This window comes from Marmota monax, unplaced genomic scaffold (genome assembly GCF_021218885.2).
Source record: "Marmota monax isolate L192 unplaced genomic scaffold, Marmota_monax_Labrador192_F-V1.1 WCK01_AAM20220418_F8-fsc00063, whole genome shotgun sequence".
Classification (NCBI taxonomy): domain Eukaryota; kingdom Metazoa; phylum Chordata; class Mammalia; order Rodentia; family Sciuridae; genus Marmota; species Marmota monax.
Genome location: NW_026693726.1, coordinates 7,953,305 through 7,979,373, shown reverse-complemented (window position 1 = coordinate 7,979,373; position 26,069 = coordinate 7,953,305). Strand labels below are relative to the sequence as shown.

At 36.0% G+C, this 26,069-nt stretch overlaps 1 protein-coding gene across 3 annotated transcripts in view; it reads right to left on the bottom strand.

Moving 5' to 3' along the window:
* Chd7 (chromodomain helicase DNA binding protein 7) overlaps positions 1 to 26,069 on the bottom strand; it is a 184,004-nt gene that overhangs the window by 38,594 nt on the left and 119,341 nt on the right. For all 3 annotated transcript variants that reach the window (XM_046460511.2, XM_046460514.2, XM_046460512.2), the window contains exons 5-13: positions 23,528 to 23,665; positions 22,411 to 22,476; positions 16,510 to 16,565; positions 9,867 to 9,981; positions 6,444 to 6,527; positions 4,866 to 5,003; positions 4,648 to 4,769; positions 4,026 to 4,269; positions 2,670 to 2,846 (exon numbers count right to left, since the gene is read on the bottom strand). In XM_046460511.2, the coding sequence (XP_046316467.1) occupies positions 2,670 to 2,846; positions 4,026 to 4,269; positions 4,648 to 4,769; positions 4,866 to 5,003; positions 6,444 to 6,527; positions 9,867 to 9,981; positions 16,510 to 16,565; positions 22,411 to 22,476; positions 23,528 to 23,665 (1,140 nt within the window). The remainder of the gene's footprint in view (positions 1 to 2,669; positions 2,847 to 4,025; positions 4,270 to 4,647; positions 4,770 to 4,865; positions 5,004 to 6,443; positions 6,528 to 9,866; positions 9,982 to 16,509; positions 16,566 to 22,410; positions 22,477 to 23,527; positions 23,666 to 26,069) is intronic.

The window sequence follows — 26,069 nt, the reverse complement described above, 5'->3', positions numbered from 1 at the left end:
CTATAACAGGCGTCCTCTGAGAGACTCAGGCTATCAACCATACCACCTCCAAGCTCAACTATGCCAGCAGATATGCTTTTGTTCTGCAAATACTACCATTCTTTTTAGTTCTGATGGCATGATACACATTTAGTTTCATTTCACCATACCCTTAAATTTGTGTGAGACCTCCTAGCAACAAAATGACAAGAAAACAGAATCCATGAAGAACTACTATAACCTCCCTGGCTTCTCCTTGTCAAGAAAGGACAAGGGGTCAGTTTTGCTTTCCCAGAGCTCCAATGGAGAACTGAGAAGATGGTGACTGTCCCTCCACATATCATCTCCACAAACAGTTCCTTTTCTCAGGAGAGGGGAAGACACTCAGTGGTCTTCATTTCCTGAGAATGAACCTGGGGATCACCCTACCAAGGACATTTTCATCTAACTCAGTACAGGTAGCAGCAGTTCCCTAAGACCTGCACTGGAATTGGGTACAATTACTACCCACTGTTTTAACTGTGACTTATTCCAGGAAAAGAAACATGAAGAGTGATAAGTGGGTAAGTTCTAATGATACTTATTTTAAGTAATGATTTAAATACCAAGCAATGAGCTGATCAGAGCACACGAATACAATTATATTCCGTCTCTGACCAATAACGTCCATCTTCCATCTTAAAAATATCTCTTCTGAGATTAAAAAAAAATCCTAATTATAAAAAGAAAATAATATTTTGGGGGTTGGGGATACAGCTCAGTTGGTAGAGTGCTTGCCTTATATGCACAAGGCCCTGAGTTTAATCTCCAACACCACAAAATAATAATAATAATAATAATAATAATAATAATAATAATAATAATAATAATTTGTTCATTTGGTAAATGGTGCTCCCTAGTCAGTTAGCCAGAGATGAGTTACAGGTACTCTGAGTACTTGGGCTGGCCAGCAAGACTGGTCTCCTGTGGTAGTGGGCAGCCTTCTCTGTCTACCCCAGTGTGGCATACAGATATTATCATTTTATATGTATGTCATTATGGAAAAGGTTTAAGGAACACTGTGATGTAACAGAAAATTATTTAGATAACAGATCCCAATCAATTAATGAAATATTAATATAAGTAACAGAAAATTCTTCAAAGTGTTTCAAAGACAATCACACTGTCTGATGTCGATAGTTTAACTAATTTGTACTCATCAGTAAAGAACTATTTTGCAGTAAGAATCTACTATATAGGAATACAAGACTAGTAATAGAATACAATTGACAAAAAACTGTCAGGTGACTATGTAGGACTTCAGGAAATGGTCTATAAGCCTCTAGTGGATCACCACTATGAGCATAAACTATGAGCATAAACGTGTACCTTCACTAATGCTGAAAGGCCAAAGACAGCCATGGAGTTTCTCCTTCCATGAGTATACCACATGTCTTCAAGACTATTCCCTGTTTCTAAGTGCTCTCTCCACTTGTCTTGTGGATAGGCCACCAAATAATACTAAATTGCTTTGCATAAGACTTAGGACAGTGTCTGTAACAGTTCATTGGGGGAGAAAAATGGGAAATTCTACCCTAAATAATATAACAGTCAGACGTCTTCCTTTAAACAAAACTCGATTTTGCCTGTTTTTAATTAAAAGAATAGTAGGTTAATCCAATCCCCCTAATTTAAGAATAAAAGGAGCTGCTTCAAAGAAGCTGCAACAGAAAGCTTTTAGGTGTTCTTTGCAGTAATACCAGTATTTAGTTTAAAAAAAAAAAAGTATAGCTATGAACATACAAAATAGTCCTTCCCATCTCCAATTCACAATTAGCTAGAGATCAGATTTATAGAAGTCAGCATTAAAGGGATTTTTAATTTTATTGCTTTATTTTTTTACTTTCTTGGAGCTCATCAAATCACCCAAGACATCCTAAATGACAACAGCATTGTCTTCATATTGTACATTAAAAATAAAAACAAATGATCATAACCAATTTGTAAAACTATGGAGTGAAAAGTCATCCAAAGATAACAGGTCAAGTAGCAATTTCTGCTAGGACATCACACACAGCCACAGAGCATGACAAATCAACCAAATTCTACTATCCTACAATATGTGGTTCCACGATATTCCTACTGAGAAAAGCCCCAGGAAAGTTAATCACAGAGAAAGCTAGAAGGGTATGGGATAGATGTAGCATAAAACTTCAGGTCAAACTTGAGGTCTTGTAATGCTCCAAACTTTCATGCATCTATGCAAACTGGAACCAACACCAGATATCACAGCCAACTTCCTAAGAACTAGCATCCTCAAGTCCAGCTGGCCCTGGTAGGGCAAAACCTAGGAATCCTGAAATGTAACTGAATTATTACCACTGAAATGAAGCTTGGTCTAACAGCTAAGGAAACAGCCGACTTTGTGAACAAAAGGGTTAAAGCAAATACTTTAAACTCACATCACTGAAAATATTCTGACTAAACTCCGCTACGAAACTACTGTTTTAAAACACCAGCATACAAATTTAAGAGTTAGGAAGGCAGTAACAGTTTTTGAGTAATGGAGAATTCAGAATACATCATGATATTGCACAGGCTTTGCAGATAGCCTATGAAGAGAGGCATTAAGTCATATTCAGAGCAGTGCAACCACCAAGTCAGAAACAATTCTATTCAGGTTCAATGGAATCACCAATATGATCACTGACCAGGTCCATCATCTTGAGTCCCTCCAAGAGCTTGCAGTTCCTATTCTTCAGCCTGTGGGCTTCATCAATAACCACACAGCGCCATGGAATATTCCGTAGCTCAGGACAATCAGTCAAAATCATCTCAAATGTAGTGATGATGGCATGAAACTTATAGGACCCCTTTATCACGCGACCCTACAAGAACAACTCGGAATCATTATTTAGCACTAATGACAACACTGATCATTTTGGGATGGATACATAGCATAAAACAGAAGTATTTGTCTCTTTGGACCCATCTTCATTTCAGGTATCCTGTTTGAAAAGTTATTTTGAAGGCTTTAAGGTGTTATGAAAAAAACAAAGTTTTAAAATCTTTCCTTTTAAAAAGTAATTAGAAAACTATCATAGTATTTCAGATGCAAGTCCCTTCCAGATCACATGCAGTAAAGTACCAGTAAATGCACCCTGTCTACTGACACCCTACAGACTCTAAACAGTGAAAGGCCAAAGGGACTGGGTGCTATACTAACTTTTGAAACTTGTAAAAGGTTTTGTTTTTTGTTTTTTTACTTTTGCAACTCATTTTATTCTTTTAACACTTCCTATAAAATGATAAAACTTTTGAAATTAAAAAAAAAAAACATTCACTTAGAATAGAACTTTCCAAATCTCAAGATAAATACAAATATAGATTTCAATATTTTTCTCATTTAAAATTATGTAATTATATGTCAGATTTCAGGTTTAAAAATAGAAACAAACATACACATAAAACAACTCTTGTTTTCAATTACAGAATGAACTTCCATTTATTACTTACAGTTTAAAACTGTTTTAACAAATATGATCCTTATCACATCATTCATAATGTTTCACTGTTAATATAATTTTATAAACAGGCACTGAGAATAACAAAAGTCATAGCACTTGCTACTAAAAGCCAAAGTATAAATTCCTCCTCTGGTGTATATTTGGATTTTTGCAATGCTTAATATTTTTCAATTGTAGCAAGAGTATTATAAAATATTCTTCTATTCACATTTAATATCATTTTTGTTTAGTTTTGTCTTAGGAATACAAAATAAAGCTAACATAGTAATACATCATATGAATTTCAGTGATCATCTAGGTAAAACAGATATTTTATTATATTTAAATAATCAAAATGAAAAAAAAAGCTATAAAAATAAGGTCATTGACACTGTAGAAAGATAATACAAACTAATTGGGCAAGAAATCTCAAGCCATTTCCCAATTTAGCAAAAACTGAGAACTTCCCTCAAGTCACCGAAAGTGACTTTTTAAGTCGAAACTTTCAACACCTTAAAATGCATGTAATAAGCACAAGGAACACAACCTGTGAAGTTTTACCTGGGGATCTTTGAAGTACATTTCATACAACTGAATGGTCCGACGACTAGCTTGACTCCCATGATACACAACCACGTTCAACTCTGTCCAGGTTCGGAATTCCCTTTCCCAGTTGGGGATCGTGGACAATGGGGCAATTACTAAAAAAGGGCCATGGATTCCTTTCAAATATATCTCATAGAGAAATGTAATGGACTGGATAGTTTTTCCCAAACCCATTTCATCTGCTAAAATGCAGTTTCGCCTTTGGGAAGGAAGTAAAATAAGAAAGTTTAGTGACTACAGATATTAGGTACTGCTGTCTTTTATATATATATATACACACGCACGCGCACACACACACACATACAGATTAATCACAAATGCATAGCCAAATGGATTTAGATTTTTTTTAGAGTCAACAAAATACAATTTCAAACAAAATTATCTGAGAAATAAAAATTGCTTCTACATACTTCTGTCAATCTCTGTATTAAAATTTGTTAAATAAATATTAAGCTTGCTTCTTAAAAACTTTTCATTAGAGTTAAAATTTTATTTACATTCTTTTTGATTACTTTTTCCAATAACTACAAAGAGCTACAATATTTTCTAAAAGTAAAGACAAACGTGTCGTACATACATGTTGTACCAATTGAAAAGCAGCCAGTTCACTCCCTCCAACTGGTATTCCCTGAGTTTGTTATTGTTTTTATACTCCCTGGAACTCTCCGATTTCTTCCAATCATCAGCAGGAGGTCGCTCCTGTTTCAAATATAGTAAATCCCATTAGTGGTTTCTTGAAGACCACACCATTATGCTATTTTCAAATTAAATCCTCTACCATGAGCCAATTCTTACCACACGCTCTGTTTCCGGCTCCCTGGACATGAGTTTCTCAAACTCTTCGATCTTGGCTTGATCTATGTCCTGCCTCAGCTCCCACGTGCTGTCTTCATAGGGAAGTGAGCACCACTTCACCAGATAATGAGTCACAGGCTGGGCCAGGTTTAAATAAACCAAAATTGAATTCACTTGACCAAATATAATATAGTAAGGAAAAACATGTGCTCTGTTTCATCTATCAACAGACACTACTGCAGTGTCAGGAACGCCAAATTGACAGATGCCTTAAAACTATATCCACTACTAAATACTTGCCTCCAGTCTAAACTGGAAACAGAGTTATGGGGCATTATCAGAACAAAATTAACTTTTAATCTAAATCACTGGTAATGTTCAAAAGTCAAAAAGTATACAGGAATAGCTAGTAAATACCAAGAAGCTAAAGCTGAGTCTTCTTTTCCCCTGTGCAAATCATTAAGAGTATGATTCAGTCTTCTCAAGTAAGATCATTGGCATACTTATGTTTATATAATTGGCTAGTTTCTTAAAGAATGAAAAAATAGGCAAATCTATTAGGATATCTGCCTTTTCCTTGGAGAAAGAGATGCTGTTTATATACAGCCACATTTTAAAAATACTATATTTGAGCTCTAGAAGATTGGAGGGCAAAATATTTTGGGTAATGCAAACCAGTAGGATTTCCTCTTTGTCTTTCCTCTAGAAAACACTTTGGTTTGTTGATCTTCCTTTCAAGAGCAAGGTACACTGACTTGGTTGATGTTAAAAATATTTGCTGTACAATGCAAACAAGGTTTGAAATAAAAATTTAAAAATATAACTAAGTAATAAAATTAGAAAAATAAAGATATTGTTGTAGTCTTTGAAACATCATGGAATTCCACTATCTAGAATTAGGAATAAAATGGGAGTCCCTTGACAAGTCTCTCTAGATAAGCAAGATCCAAACATTTAAAACATAAAACTCAATTTAGTTGAAGCAGCCAGGAATGACAGAACTCATGGTAGGTCACCACACTGTCACCAAGACACATGCTCAGAAGTCACTAGAACTGTTCTTTTCCTTATGTCCCTATCATATGTTCTTGACAACCTCAAAGAGTTTGCAAAGCAACATAAAATGCCAGGTCTGGGATCTCATGAAAAGAAGTACTTTCTATTAGCCTCTGTGTACTTCATTAAATGAAGTTTATACTTCATTAAGGAAATCCAATGCTAAATAACATTAAACCGAATCCTGCTATAACTGTACTCTTGACTACATAAAAGAACTTTGTGCTACATGATGGATGCACACCAAAACATATTGAAGTCTTTATTGATCATATTCTAGAATTGTGAAAAATGTCAATGTAGTTCAGATTGAAAATTGATTTTTTAAAAAAGCTCCAGACTAAACAAAAAACATATTTAGTATTATTATTATGCCATAAAACTAATAATAAATCATTAAATTCCAATTAAATTTAGACCACATGTATCATGATCAAGAATAGGTCTAAGTTTCTCTCATCTCTGAACACATGAGCTGCCTGAACCACCATTCTATAATACATACAAATGATCTCTTATTACCTCTCCCCGGTCATCTGTGCTACGTGCAAAGTCCATTATCCGGTCAACCTCCACATAATCTGGATTAAAAAGCTCATCCTCAATCTGCACCAAAGGGGAAAAAAAGAAATTAAATGTTTATTTCCTGAGAGGAAACGCTGTTTCACTTTTCACAAGGCAATAATATTTTGGATCATAGTGATACAAAATTTATATTTGGCAAATTCTATTATATTAATTGAAAAACTACAATTTAGCAAAATCACTCCCCATGAGGAAATCAGACTTCTTAGACTTTGTTAACAGAGTCTTTTAATTACTGTGTGAAATCTTTTACTGTGAGAGAATGTTTAAGAATATTTTAAATGAAGTGTGAAATTACAATTCGCTAATGAGCAATCCAAAAGGCTTATGGCATGCAATGCATTTAGCATTCTTGAAACTACAGTTTGCAATAAAGAATCAGAGCCATGCACAGTAAGTGCTACAGGAGTCTCATCACTACTTGAGTTGCCTGGTGCTCTACAGCATCATTTACCGAATGTTATTCAAAAGCTATAAACACTGAAACCAATGGATTTCCGTTTTTAGCATGAAAAAGTTTATGAGGTTTGGTAGTCTTTGCCAATCAATATTAGTACCTCATTTAGAATAGCAGTCTTGTCATTAATCTTAAATGTGTGAATGATTTATTTATACTGAATATAGAGTGAGTAAAAGAATTCAGGATAAAGAAATGAGGTCTAAATAATTGAGTCATTTAGCCACTATTTCAACAATTTTTATAAAACTAAAGTAAAACTGTGTGTTCACAAAGTCATCTCATGTGAAAGAATAAAATGTGGCTCAAAAGGAAGTTATAGACCAATTCATACTCAAAAGCAGCCAGGGTCAAATAAGTTTTCATATCTGAGTTATAAAGCAAAAGATACATCATTATATGTTGCTACAGGTTAATAATATAGCTTTGTTAAAATACTTAACAAAAGACATATTAGAAGTCACTTGGACACCATTTGTATCCCCTGAATTGCAGGTTGAAAAGATAAGCTGTCAGTCACACTCTGTCAAGGAGAATGAACATTCTGAGTTACCAAACCCACTTAAAACACCCAGTTGGGTCCTTTGAATTGTTGTGACTTATGAACCCAAAAGCAAAAAATACAAGAATGTGCTCTGTTTCAGGTTTTTCACATGGGTGAACAGTAATGAAACACACAGCAATGAAATGTCCAGTTAGAGTGTTAACGTACTCATGCACTGGCTTTCTCAAAATCTCCTAGATTGAGAGAAACAATATGTATGTATGATTCATGAACCCTAAAATGTTCCACAAAGCAGGTTTTGATGGCAAGAGCTCTCTTTAAGACAACTTGTTCTTCAACATAAGTTTTCATACTCAGTGCTAAACTGAACTTTTCCTACATCTCTACTCATTAAGTGAGTAATCTATGTCATCATGCATGCGATGAAATCTCTAAACAATCTGCTGAAACAGACTTCAGGTGTAGCAGACTTATAAGGAAGCCCAACATGCAATAAAGAATGTAAAAGAGGGGGATAGGAAGGGCAGCAGAATAGACAATATGATTGATGTATATACATTCCATGTATGTATTATATGTCAAAATACATTCTGCCGTCATGTATGACTAAAATAAAAATAAATCGTATGGTTAAAAAAAAAAAAAAGAATGTAAAAGAAACTACAACTGAAAATGGAAAGTAGGAGAGCCTTGGAATACTGGAAGCCATGATCCCTTATGGGATAAAACAAACAGGTAGGTGTGTGTGTGTGTGTGTGTGTAAAAGCAGGGGTGAGTTATGTTGTTATTATTCTCTGAAAACTCTCATTCAGGACAGAACTTAAAATTTCTGGTTGCCAGTTTACCAGCAAGATAATGTTTTCCAGTCATGGTATATTCAACTCACAGAGGCGACAGGTTCGGACAGTCTGTGTAGCTAGGGCCAGGCACAAATCCCTACAGACCATATGACTACAGGAAACAGAGATCCAATAAATTTAATAAACAGGACCAGGATTTAAGGACGGAGGAAAGCTGCCATTGTGCTTTTCCCCTTTTTCCTCCCACAGACCTTCAGAAAAGGTCAGTAGAACATATGGCATCTTTCTGGAGGGAGGCTAATAATTTCAACTCATCTAATGTCACAAAAATTTAACTTTAGTTTCTCTATGAAGGGCATGAAAAAACAGAACCTTATAATATTTTCCTCAAAATCGCCCTTTCAAAAAAGAAATCATCTTAATATTCTCTGACATGTAAGAACTGAATCATATTCAAGTGATTCGATGTCACTCAGTGCAAACTACTACACTGGCTAACAGGCTGAGTCCTCAAGTCACACAGCTGGTGGTCCAGAAGTGGGTCTGAGGGAGAGCACCAGTCAGATCTCCATACAGACTTAACCGTTCACTGGCTGGGATCACAGATATCAGGTTCGCAGGAGAGCAGGGACTGGTCACCCGAGATTGTAAGGATTTTGTGACATCAAAATACTAAAAGCTCTTCTCACACTTCTCGTCTCCACAAAGGGGTGGCAGTGCAAGAAAGGATGTTAAGCCAGGTATTGTTTTGCATCAATTTTCATCCTTCTTTAGTTTACATTCAGTTAATTCTTTTATAAGGAGGGGAATGAAGAAATCGGTAAATCTTATCCTTCAATGTTAGAGTTTTTCTTTCATCTAATTGAAGCTATAAGTAAAACCAAACTAGTGATCAAAAAATCCACACACCCCAGTAAGCAGCTTGTGAAAAAAAAAAAAAAAAAAAAAAAAAATATATATATATATATATATACATATATATATATACGCAATTGATTATGTTGGGAAGAAATAACCTAGCACTTCTTGTACAGGCAGGTTTTCTCCCCTGCTGTAGGCATTGCCATTTTCCATAACTCACAACCTAGGATATAGGGGCATAGGCAAAGACACCACACCAGCTCCTACATCATGGCACAGCATTTGTGAAAATGAGCATTGACTGGAACAGAAGAAATTTTCCATATACTTCTCCCAACAGAAGTTAAACTTTTATATCCTGGAACTTGTACTTCATATTGACTGTAGAGTTTTTTTTTTTTTTTTTTTTTTTAACCTGCTAACTCTCAACAGAATTTCTGTCTATACTTACTTTTCTCATCAACTACTAACTGCATTTTCATTACAAGCTTTTAATCATGCCATCACCTCTATTTCCACATAATATCTTAAGGACCAGTATCTTCTAGACTAAGCAACAGGAAGAAAGAGAAATTTCCTGTTTACAAAATTTTTAGCAATAACCAGTAACCAATATGCAAGTAAGAGCACCAAATGAAGCAAACTAGTTTTTCTTAATACATTGCTGAACTAAAATACAAAATTCAGAATATTTTAATAAAGCAAATACTTTAGAAAATTAGCCAGGTATCTCATACCTCTGAAAGGAATTTGTTCTGGCCCTGTTTTGCCTTAAATCGTTTAATCTTTTGCTGAATTCTCTTATCTTTTTCCAGATCTTCTACTGATGCCCATTGACAATGAAGATAAGAGCTGAAAGAACAAAATAATAACATGTAGAAAATAATCCTTTGATTTTTTTTTTGATAATGTCTTCTAACTTTCAAAAAAATCAACTAAACAGATCATTTAACAAAATAACCTGCTTAATTACTTATAGGGATGCTCAGCGACATTCAGTAACTGGAGTAACACAGAAACAATAACAGTGCCTAGAATTCAGCTTTTGCCCCAAGCCTCCAGCTCTCTTATTCTATACAAATGGGAAAACAAAAAAAAGCAGAAAAAGGCCTACCAAGCAGCTTTTTTCATAAGTGAATGACTTACACTTCAGTATAAAACAATTAGCACTACATGGAGGCCTTAATTGTGCATTTATGCTTTGAGCCTTATATTATTGAGAAAGAAGAGGTGTTGTGTGCCCGTGACTCACACAAGGCCTATCATCCCTGCCCCGAAGATAAACCTGACCTAGTGTTTCTAGAGCAACCGGGAGGAGAGGACCACCCTCTGCACCCTCACCCATGGCCCACACACCCACTCAGTTCCTGTCTCCCAGTCTGTGCTCTTCCAGGAGCTGAAACAACTTCTCTGGTGAACTTTCACTCACCAAGGTACACGCTTGCGATGGGCAAGTCCCACCCACTTCAGACTCGCCACCCTGAGAGCACTTTTCTGCCTTCCCTAACCTGAACACGAACACACTCAACCCTCTCTTTTCCTTCCTGCGACTCCCAGGCACAAAGTCAATGTTTTTTGGTACCTCCCACATTCTTCTGTTGGATATTTCAGTAGTCTTTTGCACTGTCATTTTCTCCCTGCCCAGCAATAGCCTCTCCTGTCTCATTTCTCTTTCTGATGATGACATTAAAAAGAAATGCAATGCTTTGAATGTACACCTCTTCCAGAATCAAGGCACTGCAACTTAGAAATTACGCAGTCATTATAAAATCTTTTAAAATGGTTAGTAATATGGAAAATTCTTGTGATACGAAAAATGACAATATTGATATTTATACAATGTCTAATACACATTTTCAAAAGTAGGACTGACTTAGTCCTCTATAACTGACTAAAGGAAAAAAAGGATCTTAAGTACATTGCATTATACAGATACGATTTAATATAAACCCTCTATAGGAGCTGGGGTTGTAGTTCAGTGGTGGAGTGCTTGCCTCGCATGTATGAGGCACTGTGTTTGATTCTCAGCACCACATATAAATAAATAAAATAAGGGTCCATCAACAACTAAAAAAATATTTTTTAAAAAACCCTGTACATGCACAGAAAATAGATCAAATGAGCATGTATCAGAATGTTAATAATAATTATTTCTGAGTCATAACATCATAGGTACCTTATTTTCTACTTTGAGGCATTCTCATTTCAAAAAATAGTTAAATAATGCTGTCATAGTCAGAAACAAATATAAAATAACCTACTCTAGTCTTCTAGTAATTTGACTGAAAAGGCACATGTGTAATCAGTATTCCTGTCCTGGATATGGGGAAAATGCATGCAAGGCACCACCAGTCTTCCCCTTCCCCAATAGGACAAAGGCCCTGACACAAGGGGTCCAGCCATGCTCTACTGCTTGTAACTGTGCTGAACATTCTAGTCAGTGATTCTGCTTTCTAACCCCTGATGATAATCCACTCTAAAGGTAGAAGAGGAAGGAAAAGAAATAGGGTCCAAGGTTGGCTGCCATGTCTGAGTACAGAATTAAGGCAAACGAGGAAAAAAATCTTACTGATGGAACAGTAATAGTAATTTCATCTGAAATACTAAGGAAAATGTTACAAAGGAGTAAAACTCTACGCAAAATACCATAAAACTAATAAGAAAGTATCTGAACCAGACCCTACAAATAATATAGTTTTGAGTTCATTTCAAAACATAATTTTTCTTAATGAAACAAGAGCAACAATATTTATATCTAATGCTGATAAAGACAGTATCAAAAAAAAAGGAGGAAAAAAGACCATAACTCTTCTACATATTAGGGCAAAGTTCTACATAGAATATTAGCAAACATGTTTCTACACATTAAGAAAAGAATATATTGGCCTGGAGATGTAGTTCAGCAGTGGAGTCAACCAAAAAAAAGCATGCATCATGACCAAGAAGGATATGCTCCAGGAATGCAAGGCTGGTTCAATATAAGGGACTCTTAAAAAATACACAACAATAATGGGTCTGAGAAAAAAAATCACATAATTATTCCCACTGATATTGCAAACGTTTTGACGAAAATTCATATCCATAAAGGACTTTTTAAAACTCAAGAAAACAGGAATCAATAGGTACTTCATAACATACTTAAACATACAGAGATTTTAGTCCTAAAGCCATATTTTAATAATTTTAGAAACAACACAGGCGTTACCACAAAGAATAGAAACAAGGTTTGGACACCTACTACCTCTACTGGGCATCGGAATATACCAAAACCATAAAAGGCACATTAACTGGAAAATAATAAGTAACACTATCTCTACTTGCAGATTATATGATCATGTACCTGGAAAACCCTAGAGAATCAATTAGAAAACTAATCCAAAGAATAAAACAAAATAATTCAGTAATACATCAGGATATAAAATTAACATACAGAAGCCAATAAATAGTTTTCAATCACACAGACAATAACCAGCAAGAAGATATGATGCTCATGAAAACCTCTTTTATAATACCAACAAAGATGAAGTACTTAGCAAGAAATTTAATAAGAAATGCACACAATTCATACAAGGAAATATTTAAAGGCACACTTTAAAAATATGAAATTATCACTGAACTGGAAAGATAGCCTGTTTTTATGTAGCGTAACTCAACATCCTAAATCATACATTTGTAAAGTTAATACAATATAAATAAAAACAAGTATTTTCATGGAACTACAAAAGTTAATACAAGACTTTCTATATAAAAATAAAGATGCAAGAATATCCATGAAAACATTCAAAAGGAGACACTACAGGGGAAAACTGGATCCACCAGGTAATAAAATACACTATAAAGCCTCTGTGAATAAATGTGATTCTGGCTCATGAACACAGACACAGATCAAAGGAATAAAGTACAGCTATAGGCCCTAATAAACACACAAGGTTAGTACTTCATGAAGACTGCATCTCAAATCACTGTGTCAAAGGCAGACTTTTTAATAACAGCATTAGAAAAATATAGTCATATGCTATATTTGTTTTGGTCAATGACAGACCACATAAAATAGTGGTCCCATAAGTTTATAATGGAGTTGAACATTTTCAACTGCCTATTGATGCTGTGGATGTTTTAATGTCGTAGCACAACACATACTTGTGTTTGTGGTGATGCTGGTGTGAGCAAACCTACTGCATTACCTGTCACGCAGTAGTATAGCATACACAATTACGCACCATTCATAATACTCAATAATAAGCAACTGTGTTATTGTCTTACGTATTTAGTAGACTATTCTTTTATCATCATTTCATAGTGAACTCCTTCTACTTCGAAAAGTTTACAAAACTATGCCATGTTACCCTGGCAGCAGCCTCATATACCTCATCTTCATCATGTCTCTTGGCTACATGAAGAGGCCACACGGGATGACTGATGTGTTCCGTGTTTGTATGTGTGCTCTATGGTATTCACACAATAAGTAAATTAACTAATGATATGTTTCTCAGAATGTATCCCTGTAGTTAGGCGATGTATGACTGTATTTGGAAATGGATAAAATTACAGTCGTGTCTTATACCATACACAAGAGTATACGAAACGAATCATGCACTGAAACAGAGAAAATGAAACCGTTCAAGTATTAGAGGAAAACCTGGGCTAATTCTTCTTTAACATGGGTATAGAGAAGGGTTTTCTAGCTATAACACAAAAGTCAGATACAGTAAGATAAAAGACATTGAGCTTTAATACATTTTTAACAAATTTATAGCTCAATAAATATCATAAATCAAGTCAGAAGGCAACAGAAACAGAAAAGACAGAACACCCACAACCTAAATAAAGTACCAATATAAAACACTTAAAAATTGAAGGAAGCACGACAAAAAATGAGCAAAAGACATACACACATACACAGACAAGTGACGATGTAAACATGGCCATTAAGTTTATGAAAAGATATTCTTATTCACAATAAGAGAAAATGCTGACTAAAACTTTCTGAAATGCAATCTCTCACAATAATTAAGTACAATATATTTGGAAGGCTGTGAGAAAATAGGTGTTCACATCTACTACTGACAAGAATACAGACAAACATAGTCCTCATAGAAGGGAATCTGGCAGGAGCTCTCAAACTACACACATATTTGCCTTTTGATTTAGCAATTCCATTTGTAGGAATTTTATCCAAAAGCTGTGTCTTCAACAATTTGAAAACATGTATAGGCATGCATGAGAATACATGTTGTAGCATTATCGGTAATTATAAAATACCACAAGCCATTTATATGCTCACATAATAGAAAACTGATTGAACAGCTGTGGTACAACCATACAGTGAAGTACTATGTAACTGTAACAAAGAATGAGGATCCCTATGAACTGAAGCAGAGTGATATCCACTGTTCCAGCCTATCCACTGATAGGGACGAATAGCCATGGCTCCTCTGTAGCAACGAGCACAGCAAAGTCCAAATCTCATTTTGGAAAGGCCCTCATCAAAACAATATCAACGTTCCTTGGAGCAGGACTGAAAAGGGAAGCCACAGGTTGAGCCTGGAACATTCTCTGTCGCCAGTGCTCAAAGAAAGATGCAAACAAGGCATAAGGACAGAGGAGTTATGAACAAAGTAAATAATACCATAACAGTAAAAAAATATATAATCCATTTACTACAATGAGAATCCTCAAGTCTACACAGCTATAAATTAACAAATGGGCAAGGTGATAAAGTTCTTCCTAACAGCAGAGACCCAACTAATAAATCTAGAAAGAATGATGGAATGAGTAAACCACCACTTAGCAGCCATGATAGTATTTAATAGTCTCAAAGTATTTTTATAGAAGATATGTATGCATTTCAAAAAGAAAAAGCGAATTCTTTCCAGTTTTGCAATTTTCTTATAAATCTGAAATTATGTCTAAAGAGACTGATAAAAACTGTTAGTTTTATAGAAACTCTAACTTCCCTGATAATTTAACAATAGTAGAGAGGAAAACTCATTTCAGAACTCCCTTTGCCTCAACTCAAGTTACTGAGGACTCACCTCTCCTGGCCTGGTAGCAGTACCTGTGCCCTTTTCTCTAGAATCACTAACAGGCTCAAATGAATGGAGGCACCTCAGGGCCCAGGGTCACTATGATTTGGATGCCTGTCTAATGGTGTTATTTTTCGATAACCAATACTTAAACTCTGTTCTCATGTTGACTTTGTTTCTACATCCACAAGGGAGCCCTTAGCTCTGGTTTACCTCCTCCTCACCTATCTTGACTTCTCTCCTTAAGGGTTCAGCCACAGAAAATCATGGCCTACGCATAATTTCCACATGTGTAAACTCATCATGCTCTGAGGACAAAATGATGACAACAGCTAACATTTACTGAGCATTTTACTGCTACACTATGTATTGCATGGAACTCTCGAGAAAAAACTGACAGAGACATCTTCATCTCTTTTTACTTGGTAAAAGGTTTTGCTTGCAACTTCTTTTGAAGGGCATCCGTTTATTAACAGGGTGCCAACTAGAACAAGGGAGAATTAGGAAAACCAGGGTGCCTGAGGCTTTCGTTTTCTGAGGCAGGGTAAATTTTTCTGAGGCTATTTTCCCAGCAACTCATAAAACCCTCTTTAAAAACCCTACAATTTAAATGGTGCTTTTGTTCTTTGTCTTAAAAAGGATAAAGTAAATGTTTACGCTATCAATGACTGTTTTTGTCTTTATGGCCTCGTTGCTCTTCAACAGGTTAACGACTGATCCTCAGAACCAGGCAGGCTCACGACAATGCGTGTTTGGACCTGGTGCACTGCCTACGTCTACAACACAGAATCCATGAGGACGGCTCGCTGTGTTTCTCCATTCAGATTTTTAAAAGTTATGCAATTCAAGTCCACTAAACAAATAATAGAAACAAACCCAGATAAAACCATAGCTCACTGCATTTTAAAGGCTGAGTGATGTCATGATTTTCTAGAGCCTTCGTCTGATAGCAGAGTTCTCGTCTCAAGTGCCCGGCATCCCATGCACTGAAGAAGGGAAGGAGAGCAGCCCTGGAGAGTAAAATTCATTCTCGGAGGATAGGCAATTACTGCTCTATTTAGTTATTTCTCTATTGTCTTAGAAGTTTTTATTTTGTCTAAAAAGAAATTCTTGGCTATACATATATATATATACATATATACTTATATGTATAAAACAAAGTCAACTTTTACACCAATTATACATTTTTTAGAAGAATTAAATTCATAAAATATCAAAGATACAAAAATTAGTAGGAAATGACCATGTTTCCTACCTCACAATTAAAAAAAAAAAAAAAAAAACAAGTTGTTTGGTACTATGAAAATATATCCCCCCCCCCTTAATAGAAAAAAAATTTTTTTTTTTTACTTACAAGTTTTTGTATTTCACATAAAACTCTTCAACTTCTACCTCCTCTCCAGATTCCTTCTGCAACAAAAGAAAAGTTCCAGGCACATACTTAAAACAGTATACTCAAATATTTCCAAAGTAATGATTTATTCCCACATGAGCAAAAAATTGGCCCGAGAAGAGCAGCACAGGACCTTCTTGGAAAGATGCACACGCTGTAAGCTGTAGGAACCCCGAGCGATGAGGACTGAGGAGCTCAGGCCCATGCACGCTACTCTACTTGACATGCTTGAGCTTCTAAGACATGAATCATTTTAACTCCTCCCTAACCACATGCAGCTTCATTCACAACAACCTGACCCCAAAGCTGGCTTTCTGCCAAACCCACAGTGTTAAGTAGACGCCAAGTGTACCATTTTCTCGGGCAGCAGCCAATTAGCAACTGCTCTCCTGAATGCCATATGTATTATTTTTGGCTGCCTCATGGCAACTTTACATTGTGGGTTTTGTAATGTTTTAAAATATTTAAAAGACATTTATTCCTCCATATAGTTAATAACTCTAAACAAGAAACCATATAAAACTAAACCTTGTTCTAATGCAAGTAATTTCAGTGCATCCCTATTCATAGCTCTAGTTTTACTCAATGGTACAATTAAATGTCTCAGACAAGATGTCTCACATACATAGCAGCCAAATAAAATTAACACTCCAAATACTACATTTAGGTAGGGTTAAAATTGTGATACATGTCAGCCAAATTGAGAGTTTTCAGTGGCAAGATTATCTATAACATCTCCTTGATCCTACCTGCTGTTGCATATGCAGCAGACAACGTTTACATAGTATTTTAGACATCTCTGGCCCCACCCCCCCTCTTTCTTTTTGGTTTTAGTCTGTTAAACAAGTCATAATATGTAATTTTCTTCTGGAACATTTGATCAAATAAAGCAGAAATATGAAACAAACACCCCTTACAGATGTTTCATGAATGCTTTTGCACTTGTACAAGATGCCCCAAGCCTGTCTTGAGGGTCACTTTGTGGGTGCTACGCTGGCTCATAGATGGTTCTAGAAAAAATTACGGCAAGTGGGAACATGGCAGAGGACAAATGAAACAGAAAAGACTCCAGGAAAACACACTGGAATTCAAAGGGATGACAATTCTCCTCAATTTTTAATTTCACACTACTATGAACTTAAAACTTTTCTTTGAAACTTTCACCTGTTATCAGTTAAACCTGCATTTTGAAGTTTTCACCTGTCTAGACATCAGCAATACAAAGATTATACTCAGGAGTGTGGTCAACACCTATTAACATCTGGTTGTGCCCTGATGAGTCTTTGAAAGGTCATAACTATAAAGCAACTTTTTAAACCAATGTATTCAGTATATACCTATGCTGTAGACTTTTAGTTACCCAAAACGAAAATAAAAAATAAAATGGGTAAAGGAACCACAAAGACCTGCAATTAAGTGACAGATAAATTCTAGTTGATTCAAGTAACAATCTCTTCAGGACACACCTCACTTTTTTTCCAGCCCTAATATTTCCCCATTTGATTTCTATCTTTATGCAGAATTAGAAATTCCAGTAAAAAGGCAAAGGTGAGATGGTAGACAACCAGAGAAAATTGGGAAGCAAGGAAGAGACTAGATCTTTTGATGCCTGCCAGCATGTCATAAAATTCAAATCCGAATGAAGCTCATAATATCTCTTGATGCCAATCTCTTTCAATTCTGGATTCCCGCCACCAACTTACACTTCTTTTAGGTAGTGATCAAGATGTATCATTTCTATGCTCTATTATTTCCTCTGATTTCCCTCTTTCTGGCCTTCTCTTCCATCTTGTCCTTTCTATCTTATTTGAAATGGTTTCACTGTCCCATAATTCTAAGTGGGCACCAAAACACACAGGATCAGATCTTGAACAGCAGAGATAGTTTTCATTCTGTCCCAGTTTTGTTCCCAGAAAGCTCTGACTCTTAACAACCATCTGTCCCCAACTCTCATTAATACCCATTTTCTTGTCATGATCTACTATTGCCCTGGGAACCTGCTGTGAAGGTACCTAGCAAGAGGGTTTGGAGCTGTCTGGGAAGAAGTGACTTGGTTCCGAGACCTCATTTAGCAGCACCTGGAGCTGGCGCACCATTGCCCCAGGGCCTATATCTTTTGGATGTCTCCAAATGTAACACTGTTTTCTTTAACTGACTGCACATGTAGGATAACCACCTTCTTGCCCAGAACTATAAATAGAGCTATTTCTCAGCTTTTCCTTTTATATAAATATGATCATGTTGACCTCTTTTGCTTTGCTAGTAAAACAATTAACAAAAGTGGGTGAATTCATGAGTCCTCAGGAACATCATTTCAATTAGTCACTAAATGGCAGACACTTTGGCCTCTAACACCCCAATTTTCAGAAGGTACTCTTATAATGTTCTTACCCCATAAATAACAGGATCAAAGCACTAGTTACACACATACAGCACTCATATTTATTTTTTTGGACAGCTACAAATAAATTTGAGAGTACTCTAAGTAATTTCATGTGCTCAATAGAATATTTCTGAGAAACGTGGCTAGTCTATGAAAAGAGACTTTATTATTCACATGAAATTGAAAGCTCCAGACATGTTAAACCACTTTTGTCCCATTATTCATATGAACTAGAACCCTTGATCAGGCAATAAAATAACTGCTCTGGCCACTTGGATTTGAACTAGCCATCTAGCAAATGATAGTCTTACGGCCTGAAAAATATGAATGACCATTCCTAAGCATTCTATTACTAACTGAAGTAGTCACAGAGGACCAAGCTAAATCACAGTGCAGAGAGGCAGAGAGGCAGAGAGGCAGAGAGAGAGAGAGAGAGAGAGAGAGGGAGAGGGAGAGGGAGAGGGAGAGGGAAAGGGAGAGGGAGAGGGAGAGGGAGAGGGAGAGAGAGAGAATGAAAAAGTACTTAAACAAAGATAACAATAAAGCATGGGCCTGAATCCCTTCCTACTTATAGCCCAACTTATTGCATACACTAATAGAGATAGCACTTAGGGAAAAAATAAGGACATGATAATGAATGAGATTAAGAGTCCTGCCTTAACTTTATACTCTCTATATATTTTTAAAAATTCTGCTGGGTTCAATTAGGGAGAATTAAGACCAATCGCTGAAATTTAAAATAAGTTTTTAGAAAGCAAATATAGCATGTAGGTAAAGTCAAATAAAGACCTCCATAAAATGCAGTCAGAATTTGTCTTAAAGTTGTTTTTGACATTCTGATCCAAAAAAAAATTTGAATGTTTTCTCCAAAGACAGAAGACTCATAGCAGAAAACTAAATGTGGAAAACAAAAGAATTATTTTTTATACAATCCACACATATCTATCTATCTTTCTCTCTCTCACACACACTCTTACACACACACACACACACACACACATATCTCTTTACCTATCTCAGAATTCAAACTATGGCCCTTCCACTAGGCCTCATGCATGTTAATTTGTATTTAGAGCAACACATCAATGACTAAGCCAGGCCCACTTCACACCTGGTGCTGAACTAGGGAGGTTCTGCTGTCGGAGCTTTATGAATATGCACAACTCTACCACAACAGATTGTCATCCTTAGGCCACAGCCATGAGGATGACTTGACTTTGAGAACCACAGTCCCCACTATGTGTTAGCACTCCACAGGACAGACTCCATGAGCTCACGGCTAGTTTCCACAGTGCTGCCAGGGAGACAGAAAGATACCTTCTCACAGCCAATTCTTACATTATTCATGGTAATAGGAAACAGACCAGCAGGCACAGCTAGAATCCACAGAAAAATCTCAAATTTCCTTTTGTTAGTTCTCCCCTGCCACACCAACCCCAGTGTTTTTAAAGCTGATAACTGAAGTAACCACTCTGAGAACACTGGCAGTTTTAAAAGTTAGTAACTGTTAATGTTTAATATTTTCTAATGGATTTTTATTGCCCTTAAAAGAATGCCAGTAATAGAAAAACAATTCAATGAGCATCACTTCTCTTCCTTACTTTAAATCAAACTTCAATGAATACTGAACCTTCCAGAGGAATTTTTTCCACTAATTTTCTCTATCCTCAAATACACCAAATCAATAAATGCTTTGTCCTCATTTACAGTTAAAATGATTTTTAATGTCCCATGGCCATTGGTAAATAGTAATAATACCTATTCCTAAACCTGGAGAACCTGCCTTTAAAGGGTGCTTGGGGGTGGTGGGGGGGGTGGAGGTGGGAGGAGGAGAGAAAGCCCTAAAGTGGGCAAAACAGAAAGAAAAAGCAGTGTCCTACATAATGCATAGCCTAAGCAGCTCTGAATAACAGAGCTAATTATAATTTGCAACCCCCAAACCTGCTGAGTATGCCTGCTGAAGTACTATCAATTGAATGAAAATTAGTATATCCCATCCAAACGACAGGCTATTTACTCAAACAAGTCACTCCAATTCCGTGAAGGGGATTATTCTTTAAAGCATGTCAAGTATTTAAATTTCACCATATATCTACAATTCACCAATTAACAGTTCTGGAGTCATTAGCAGGACAAAAATGCAACCTTTCTAATGAGTTAAACAGTGCTCATTTCTGCTTTAACAGGTGGGAAATTTGGTTGAGATTTTATTGTTTAATTCATCGGGACAGAAATCTTACAAAGAGGCACCAGTTAAGCCATCCATACACCCACCCTATACACAATGTAAAAATATCTCAGTTTCTTGATCCTCATTATTTTCATATGAACTGGAATTGTATAGGCTGATAAAAATCCATACTTTGAACCACACAATAGAAAAGTAAACAGTATTGAAATGAAGGCACAGAGAAGTTTATTTTTGGTGTAATTTCATTTTCAAGGATGTCTTGATAGAGGTGTTTGAATAGCAAAGATTTCCTATTTAATAAGCCTGGGATCTCACTTTAATTCCCGTAATTACTCTGTTACTCATCTCTTTTACTGGGACGTTATACTTTGCATTTTACTAAGAAAAAAACATGTTTATTTCATATGTCAAAAATAAAGTTGTAATTCCACCTGCCTTGAAAGCAATAAAGACCTGTGGACTTGACAAATTTAAGGTGAGGAACAGACCCCATATCTAAAGGAAACCACTTTCTAAAGACACTGAAAATTCCATGTTGGACTATGTAAATGCAAACTAGATGTCTAAATCGTTATTTAAAACAAGTAAAACACTTTCCCAAATTGGGCAAGAAGAGAAATAGTTGGGAGGAAACAAGGAATTTCCATCTGTAAAAGAAAATACAGTGTCACTAGAATTCTTCCTTCAAGAGTATATTTGTCCCTAAAAGACAAGATAATCCAGCTAATGACAAGTATGTAGAGCTCACCTTTGCACACCAACATGAACTGTGAATAACTTAGAAAATTGTATTCAAAACAGTCCAGTATTTCACCTCTGCACTGGCAACAGATATTTTGAATAGCTCAATTGTATATAAAAAAAAAATGTTGTAAAACGAACGAGAAAACACCTTCTTATCAAAATGATAAGAGAACTTCCATTCCACCATGAGGGTGGGGTGGGCTGAGATGGGTGGAGGACCTTCAAAAGACAGATGAGAGGTAAATACAGGTCTATGATTCATACGACTAATTCTTATGAAAAGAGCAGCATGTAACTCTGGAAGTCCTATACATTTCCTGGGAGACTTCTGCGTTTCTTGCCTACTATGAATGGCATAATAAAATGGATGTATTTGATGTTAACTAACACGATGATTTCTACTATTCTAGTAAATGAGACAGGTTTAGAAAATACCGCCAGAATTTTTGCTTTACAATAGTGGAATCTTAAAAGAGAATTATAAAACAATCCTACAAGAGTAATGCACACTCCATAGATTTGCGTCATTTCAAATGGTGCTTACCTGCTTTTTCACAGAACGACTACTCATGATTTTCTCTACCACTGGGCCTTCTGCATCAACAGATTCCTAAAACATAAAGAGGCGTGAATCAATTCAAATGGAAAACATTTTATCCTATAATACAAAAATAAGAAATCATTTGTTCTCCTTTGCCACTCACTACCTCCCTACCCTTTAAACCATAGTAGAAAGTTACCAGTGGAAAATATGACTGAAAAGAACAAAAATTTCACCCTACAGAAAGGAAAAAGGAAGAGCTGTGCTTGTTACTTCATGATTATGTGGCTTAATTACATGGACTAGCATGGGTTCCACAAGCCAGAGAGCATTCAGAAACTCCAGCTGCCAAGAGAAAATAATCTCTGCATGATAGCAGTCAAAAATATAACTTTTCTTCATCTATACCCATGGGGTAAATATACTCATCATTCTGTTATCGTAGGCAGCTTTTATCTATGGAGGTCATATAAAACCTCATACAACAACTTAACATAGCACAGATTACCAAATAAGTAAAACATAAAACTGCATTTAATATACTTTTCAATGGCTACCAGCAGTTTGTTAACTAAAGTACAGTAATAGTAAGAAAAGAGCATTACTTTTTTAAAAAGTCTTTAAAATAATCAATCCTACATTACTATCCATATTTTATACTAACTATTTTATCCATCATTTACATTGCACAGAGAATAAAGCGTGCCCTGCTGGGTACTACAAGGCAGTAATTTCATAAAGGGGTTCTTACAGTGCCGAACAGCAGGAGACGAGCTCAAGTGGTTTATTAAAGTCCCAGAAGCCACAGCACTGAATTCTCAGAGGTAAATTCAGCCGCCTCATATTCTAGCTCTGATTCTTCCTCAACATAGACCATTAATTCTCTAAAATTGTGTCAAATTACACATCACAGGCTTGTATAAAAATAAATTTCAGTGAACAGAGCTTTTTAAAAGACACTGCTAAACAACTAATTTCCCATAACACTTAAGCCAACATTAGATGAATGTTCCCCTGCTGAAAGTCCAACGCTTCCACGGAACTTCTCTGATTCCAGCTATAAAATGTGCAGTCCATCTTGTAACATGCAGATTCAAGTCACACAAATCTGGCTGCTGACCTGCTGCTCTGACTGGGAAGTGTTGGAGGGGGAGTCTCTCCCAGCAGCATCTGCATCATCTGCCTCCTCATCAGAAATCTTGAACTCCAAGTCTTCAGTGTATCGCTTTCTCTTCACCTGCCTGCTAGACCGTCTCTTCTAAAACAAAACCCCAACAAAAAGGGTTTTAAAAAGCAATCATTGATGCTCTTTAACATGGCTCAGAATGGTAAGATACATTACTTTAAAAAAAAAATAGTAAAGAAAAACCAATAACTCCTGTAAGTCAAGCAAAAAGATCATTGTGGCAATAAGTATAAGGGAAATGAGGGAAGGGTGGGATCTGAAGTCCTAGGACACCTGTCCTTCAGCCACTCCCATGTCCATGCCCTTCAACAGGAAAAAACGGAAGTAACAAATCTTGCTTGTTCATCCAAAGTGATGGCCACACTGGAACTGGGAAATGGGTCCTACGGGTTCATTACACTATTTTCTCTACTTTTGTGTGACCAAAAATGTTTTATACAAAAAAGTGAATGTGTTAGAGAATACTCTGAAAATTACAAAGTTCTATACATATACTGTTGTACTCCAAGATATATCTCAGAAAGTCATTTAAATAAAAACTTTTTGCATTTTCATTTTGGTCCTAAAAGAAATAATCTGAACTTTTTGAAGAGATGAAAGGTTGAGTGGCAAAATTCACAATGGACTAAGAAAAGTAGTCTGAATTTTTTAAATTAATTTTTCACCTTGGTTAAAATTTAAAAGATTGGTAATAGCTAACAGTCAATACAATTATTGGCAAAATGAGTAGTCTCATACTCCTGTGGTCAAAACAACCCAGCTCAGCTTTTGCAGAACACCATGGTCATATCTACTCATTTTTAAAATATGCCAACCCTTCCAATAAGCTACAAAACTTATCTTGGGAATATCTGCAAGATAAATTGTTAGGTTAAAGTTAAAACAAGCTACATAACAATAAGAAGTTTATGTTTCTATTTAAGATAAATTTCAAAGATGTTTATCTATTTGGGTATGTGGATCATCAATAAACTCCAAAACGAAGGGAATACATCTCTATGCCTCAATAAATATGCATCTCTATGCCTCAATAAATGTTCGCTAAAAAATGAATTATGCATATGCTTTCAATACAACCACCAAAACAAAAACAAAAACAAAACCCAAAAACACAATTATTAGTAGGTATCAATTCTGAAGAAAGAAGTAAATGGACCAGGAGGAAGCTTACATTTTAATTTTGGTCCTAAAAGAAACATTCTGAAAATTTTTGAAGAGATAAAGGGTTGAATGGCAAATCCATAATGAATGAGCATGAAAACGTAATTTTACTTTTCCTAAAAAGGAAAATTTGTAAATCTTTTTTGCACTTTTTTGTCAAAATCATTCTATGTTGACTTTTAATGACAATATTTTCTTGTTATTGTTGTTTATTTGTTTTGGTACTAAGGATTGAACCCAGGGAGCTACATCCCCAATCTTTTTTGTTTTATTTTGAGACACAGTCTTACTAAATTGCTGAAGGTTTTACTAAATTGCTGAGGCTGGCAATCAAAACTTGCAATCCTCCTGACTCAGCCTCCTAAGTCACTGTGACCAGCTACAAATAGTGTTTTATAAGTTAAAAATGGTGAGAAAAAGTTTTTCATTAATAAGTATATGTGAAAAAAAAAAATCTAAGATTAAAAATGACACATGTTGGGGTGGGGATATAGCTCAGCAGTTTTTGCAAGGACCCAAGTTCAAAGCCCAGGACGGTGCACACAGAAAAACCAAACCAAAAAAAACCAAAGCAAAGCATATCCAAGTTTTAAACTGCTAATGAACACAATAATATTACAACCTAGAAACTAAGTTGACACTAAGACTTTTAAAGAGCCTCATGAATTTTAAAGTTGGGACAGTAAGGCAGAAAGAGGCAAAATATCCATCACGTACCACTATGATCCCACCGCATGACTGACTTAACCTTATCAAGTTTGTGCTCTCCCTGCTCTTGGAAATGGATTTGAAACAGTTTACAATGCCAGCTTAGTATAACATAAGTATCAAATGGATTGTTTAAGACTGGCACCTCCCAGCTCTGCACACTCATGGCAGCAGAGGTACAAAGCACTTTTCGTGAGACCATGTGGGTAAGGTTTTACTAACAGACTTCCTAGTGGCCTCGGCCAGAAGGAATAGTGTCTTGGACTAGAGCTTTCTCCAGGAATCTTCCTCTCCAAGGACAGATCTTCTGTGTTTCCTGGAATAGTCGATACTGTGGAGCTTTCACAGAAACCTGTGGAGGTTCTGCCTCATGGACCCTTTCCCACATCACAGGAGACAGTTTGTTTGATCTCCTGAGCCCTAGAGCTCAGCGTTCCTTATTGAACTGGCCCTAACTCTAACATGGCCTTGGATGAGTAATTTTGTGGATCTCAGTTTCCTGGTCTGTAGAATGGAGTTAATGATAGTAACTACCCCATACAAATGCTGCGAAGACACATAAGGGAATTTATTCAAAGCCTTGTGAAATGCAATTAGTAGGTTTAAA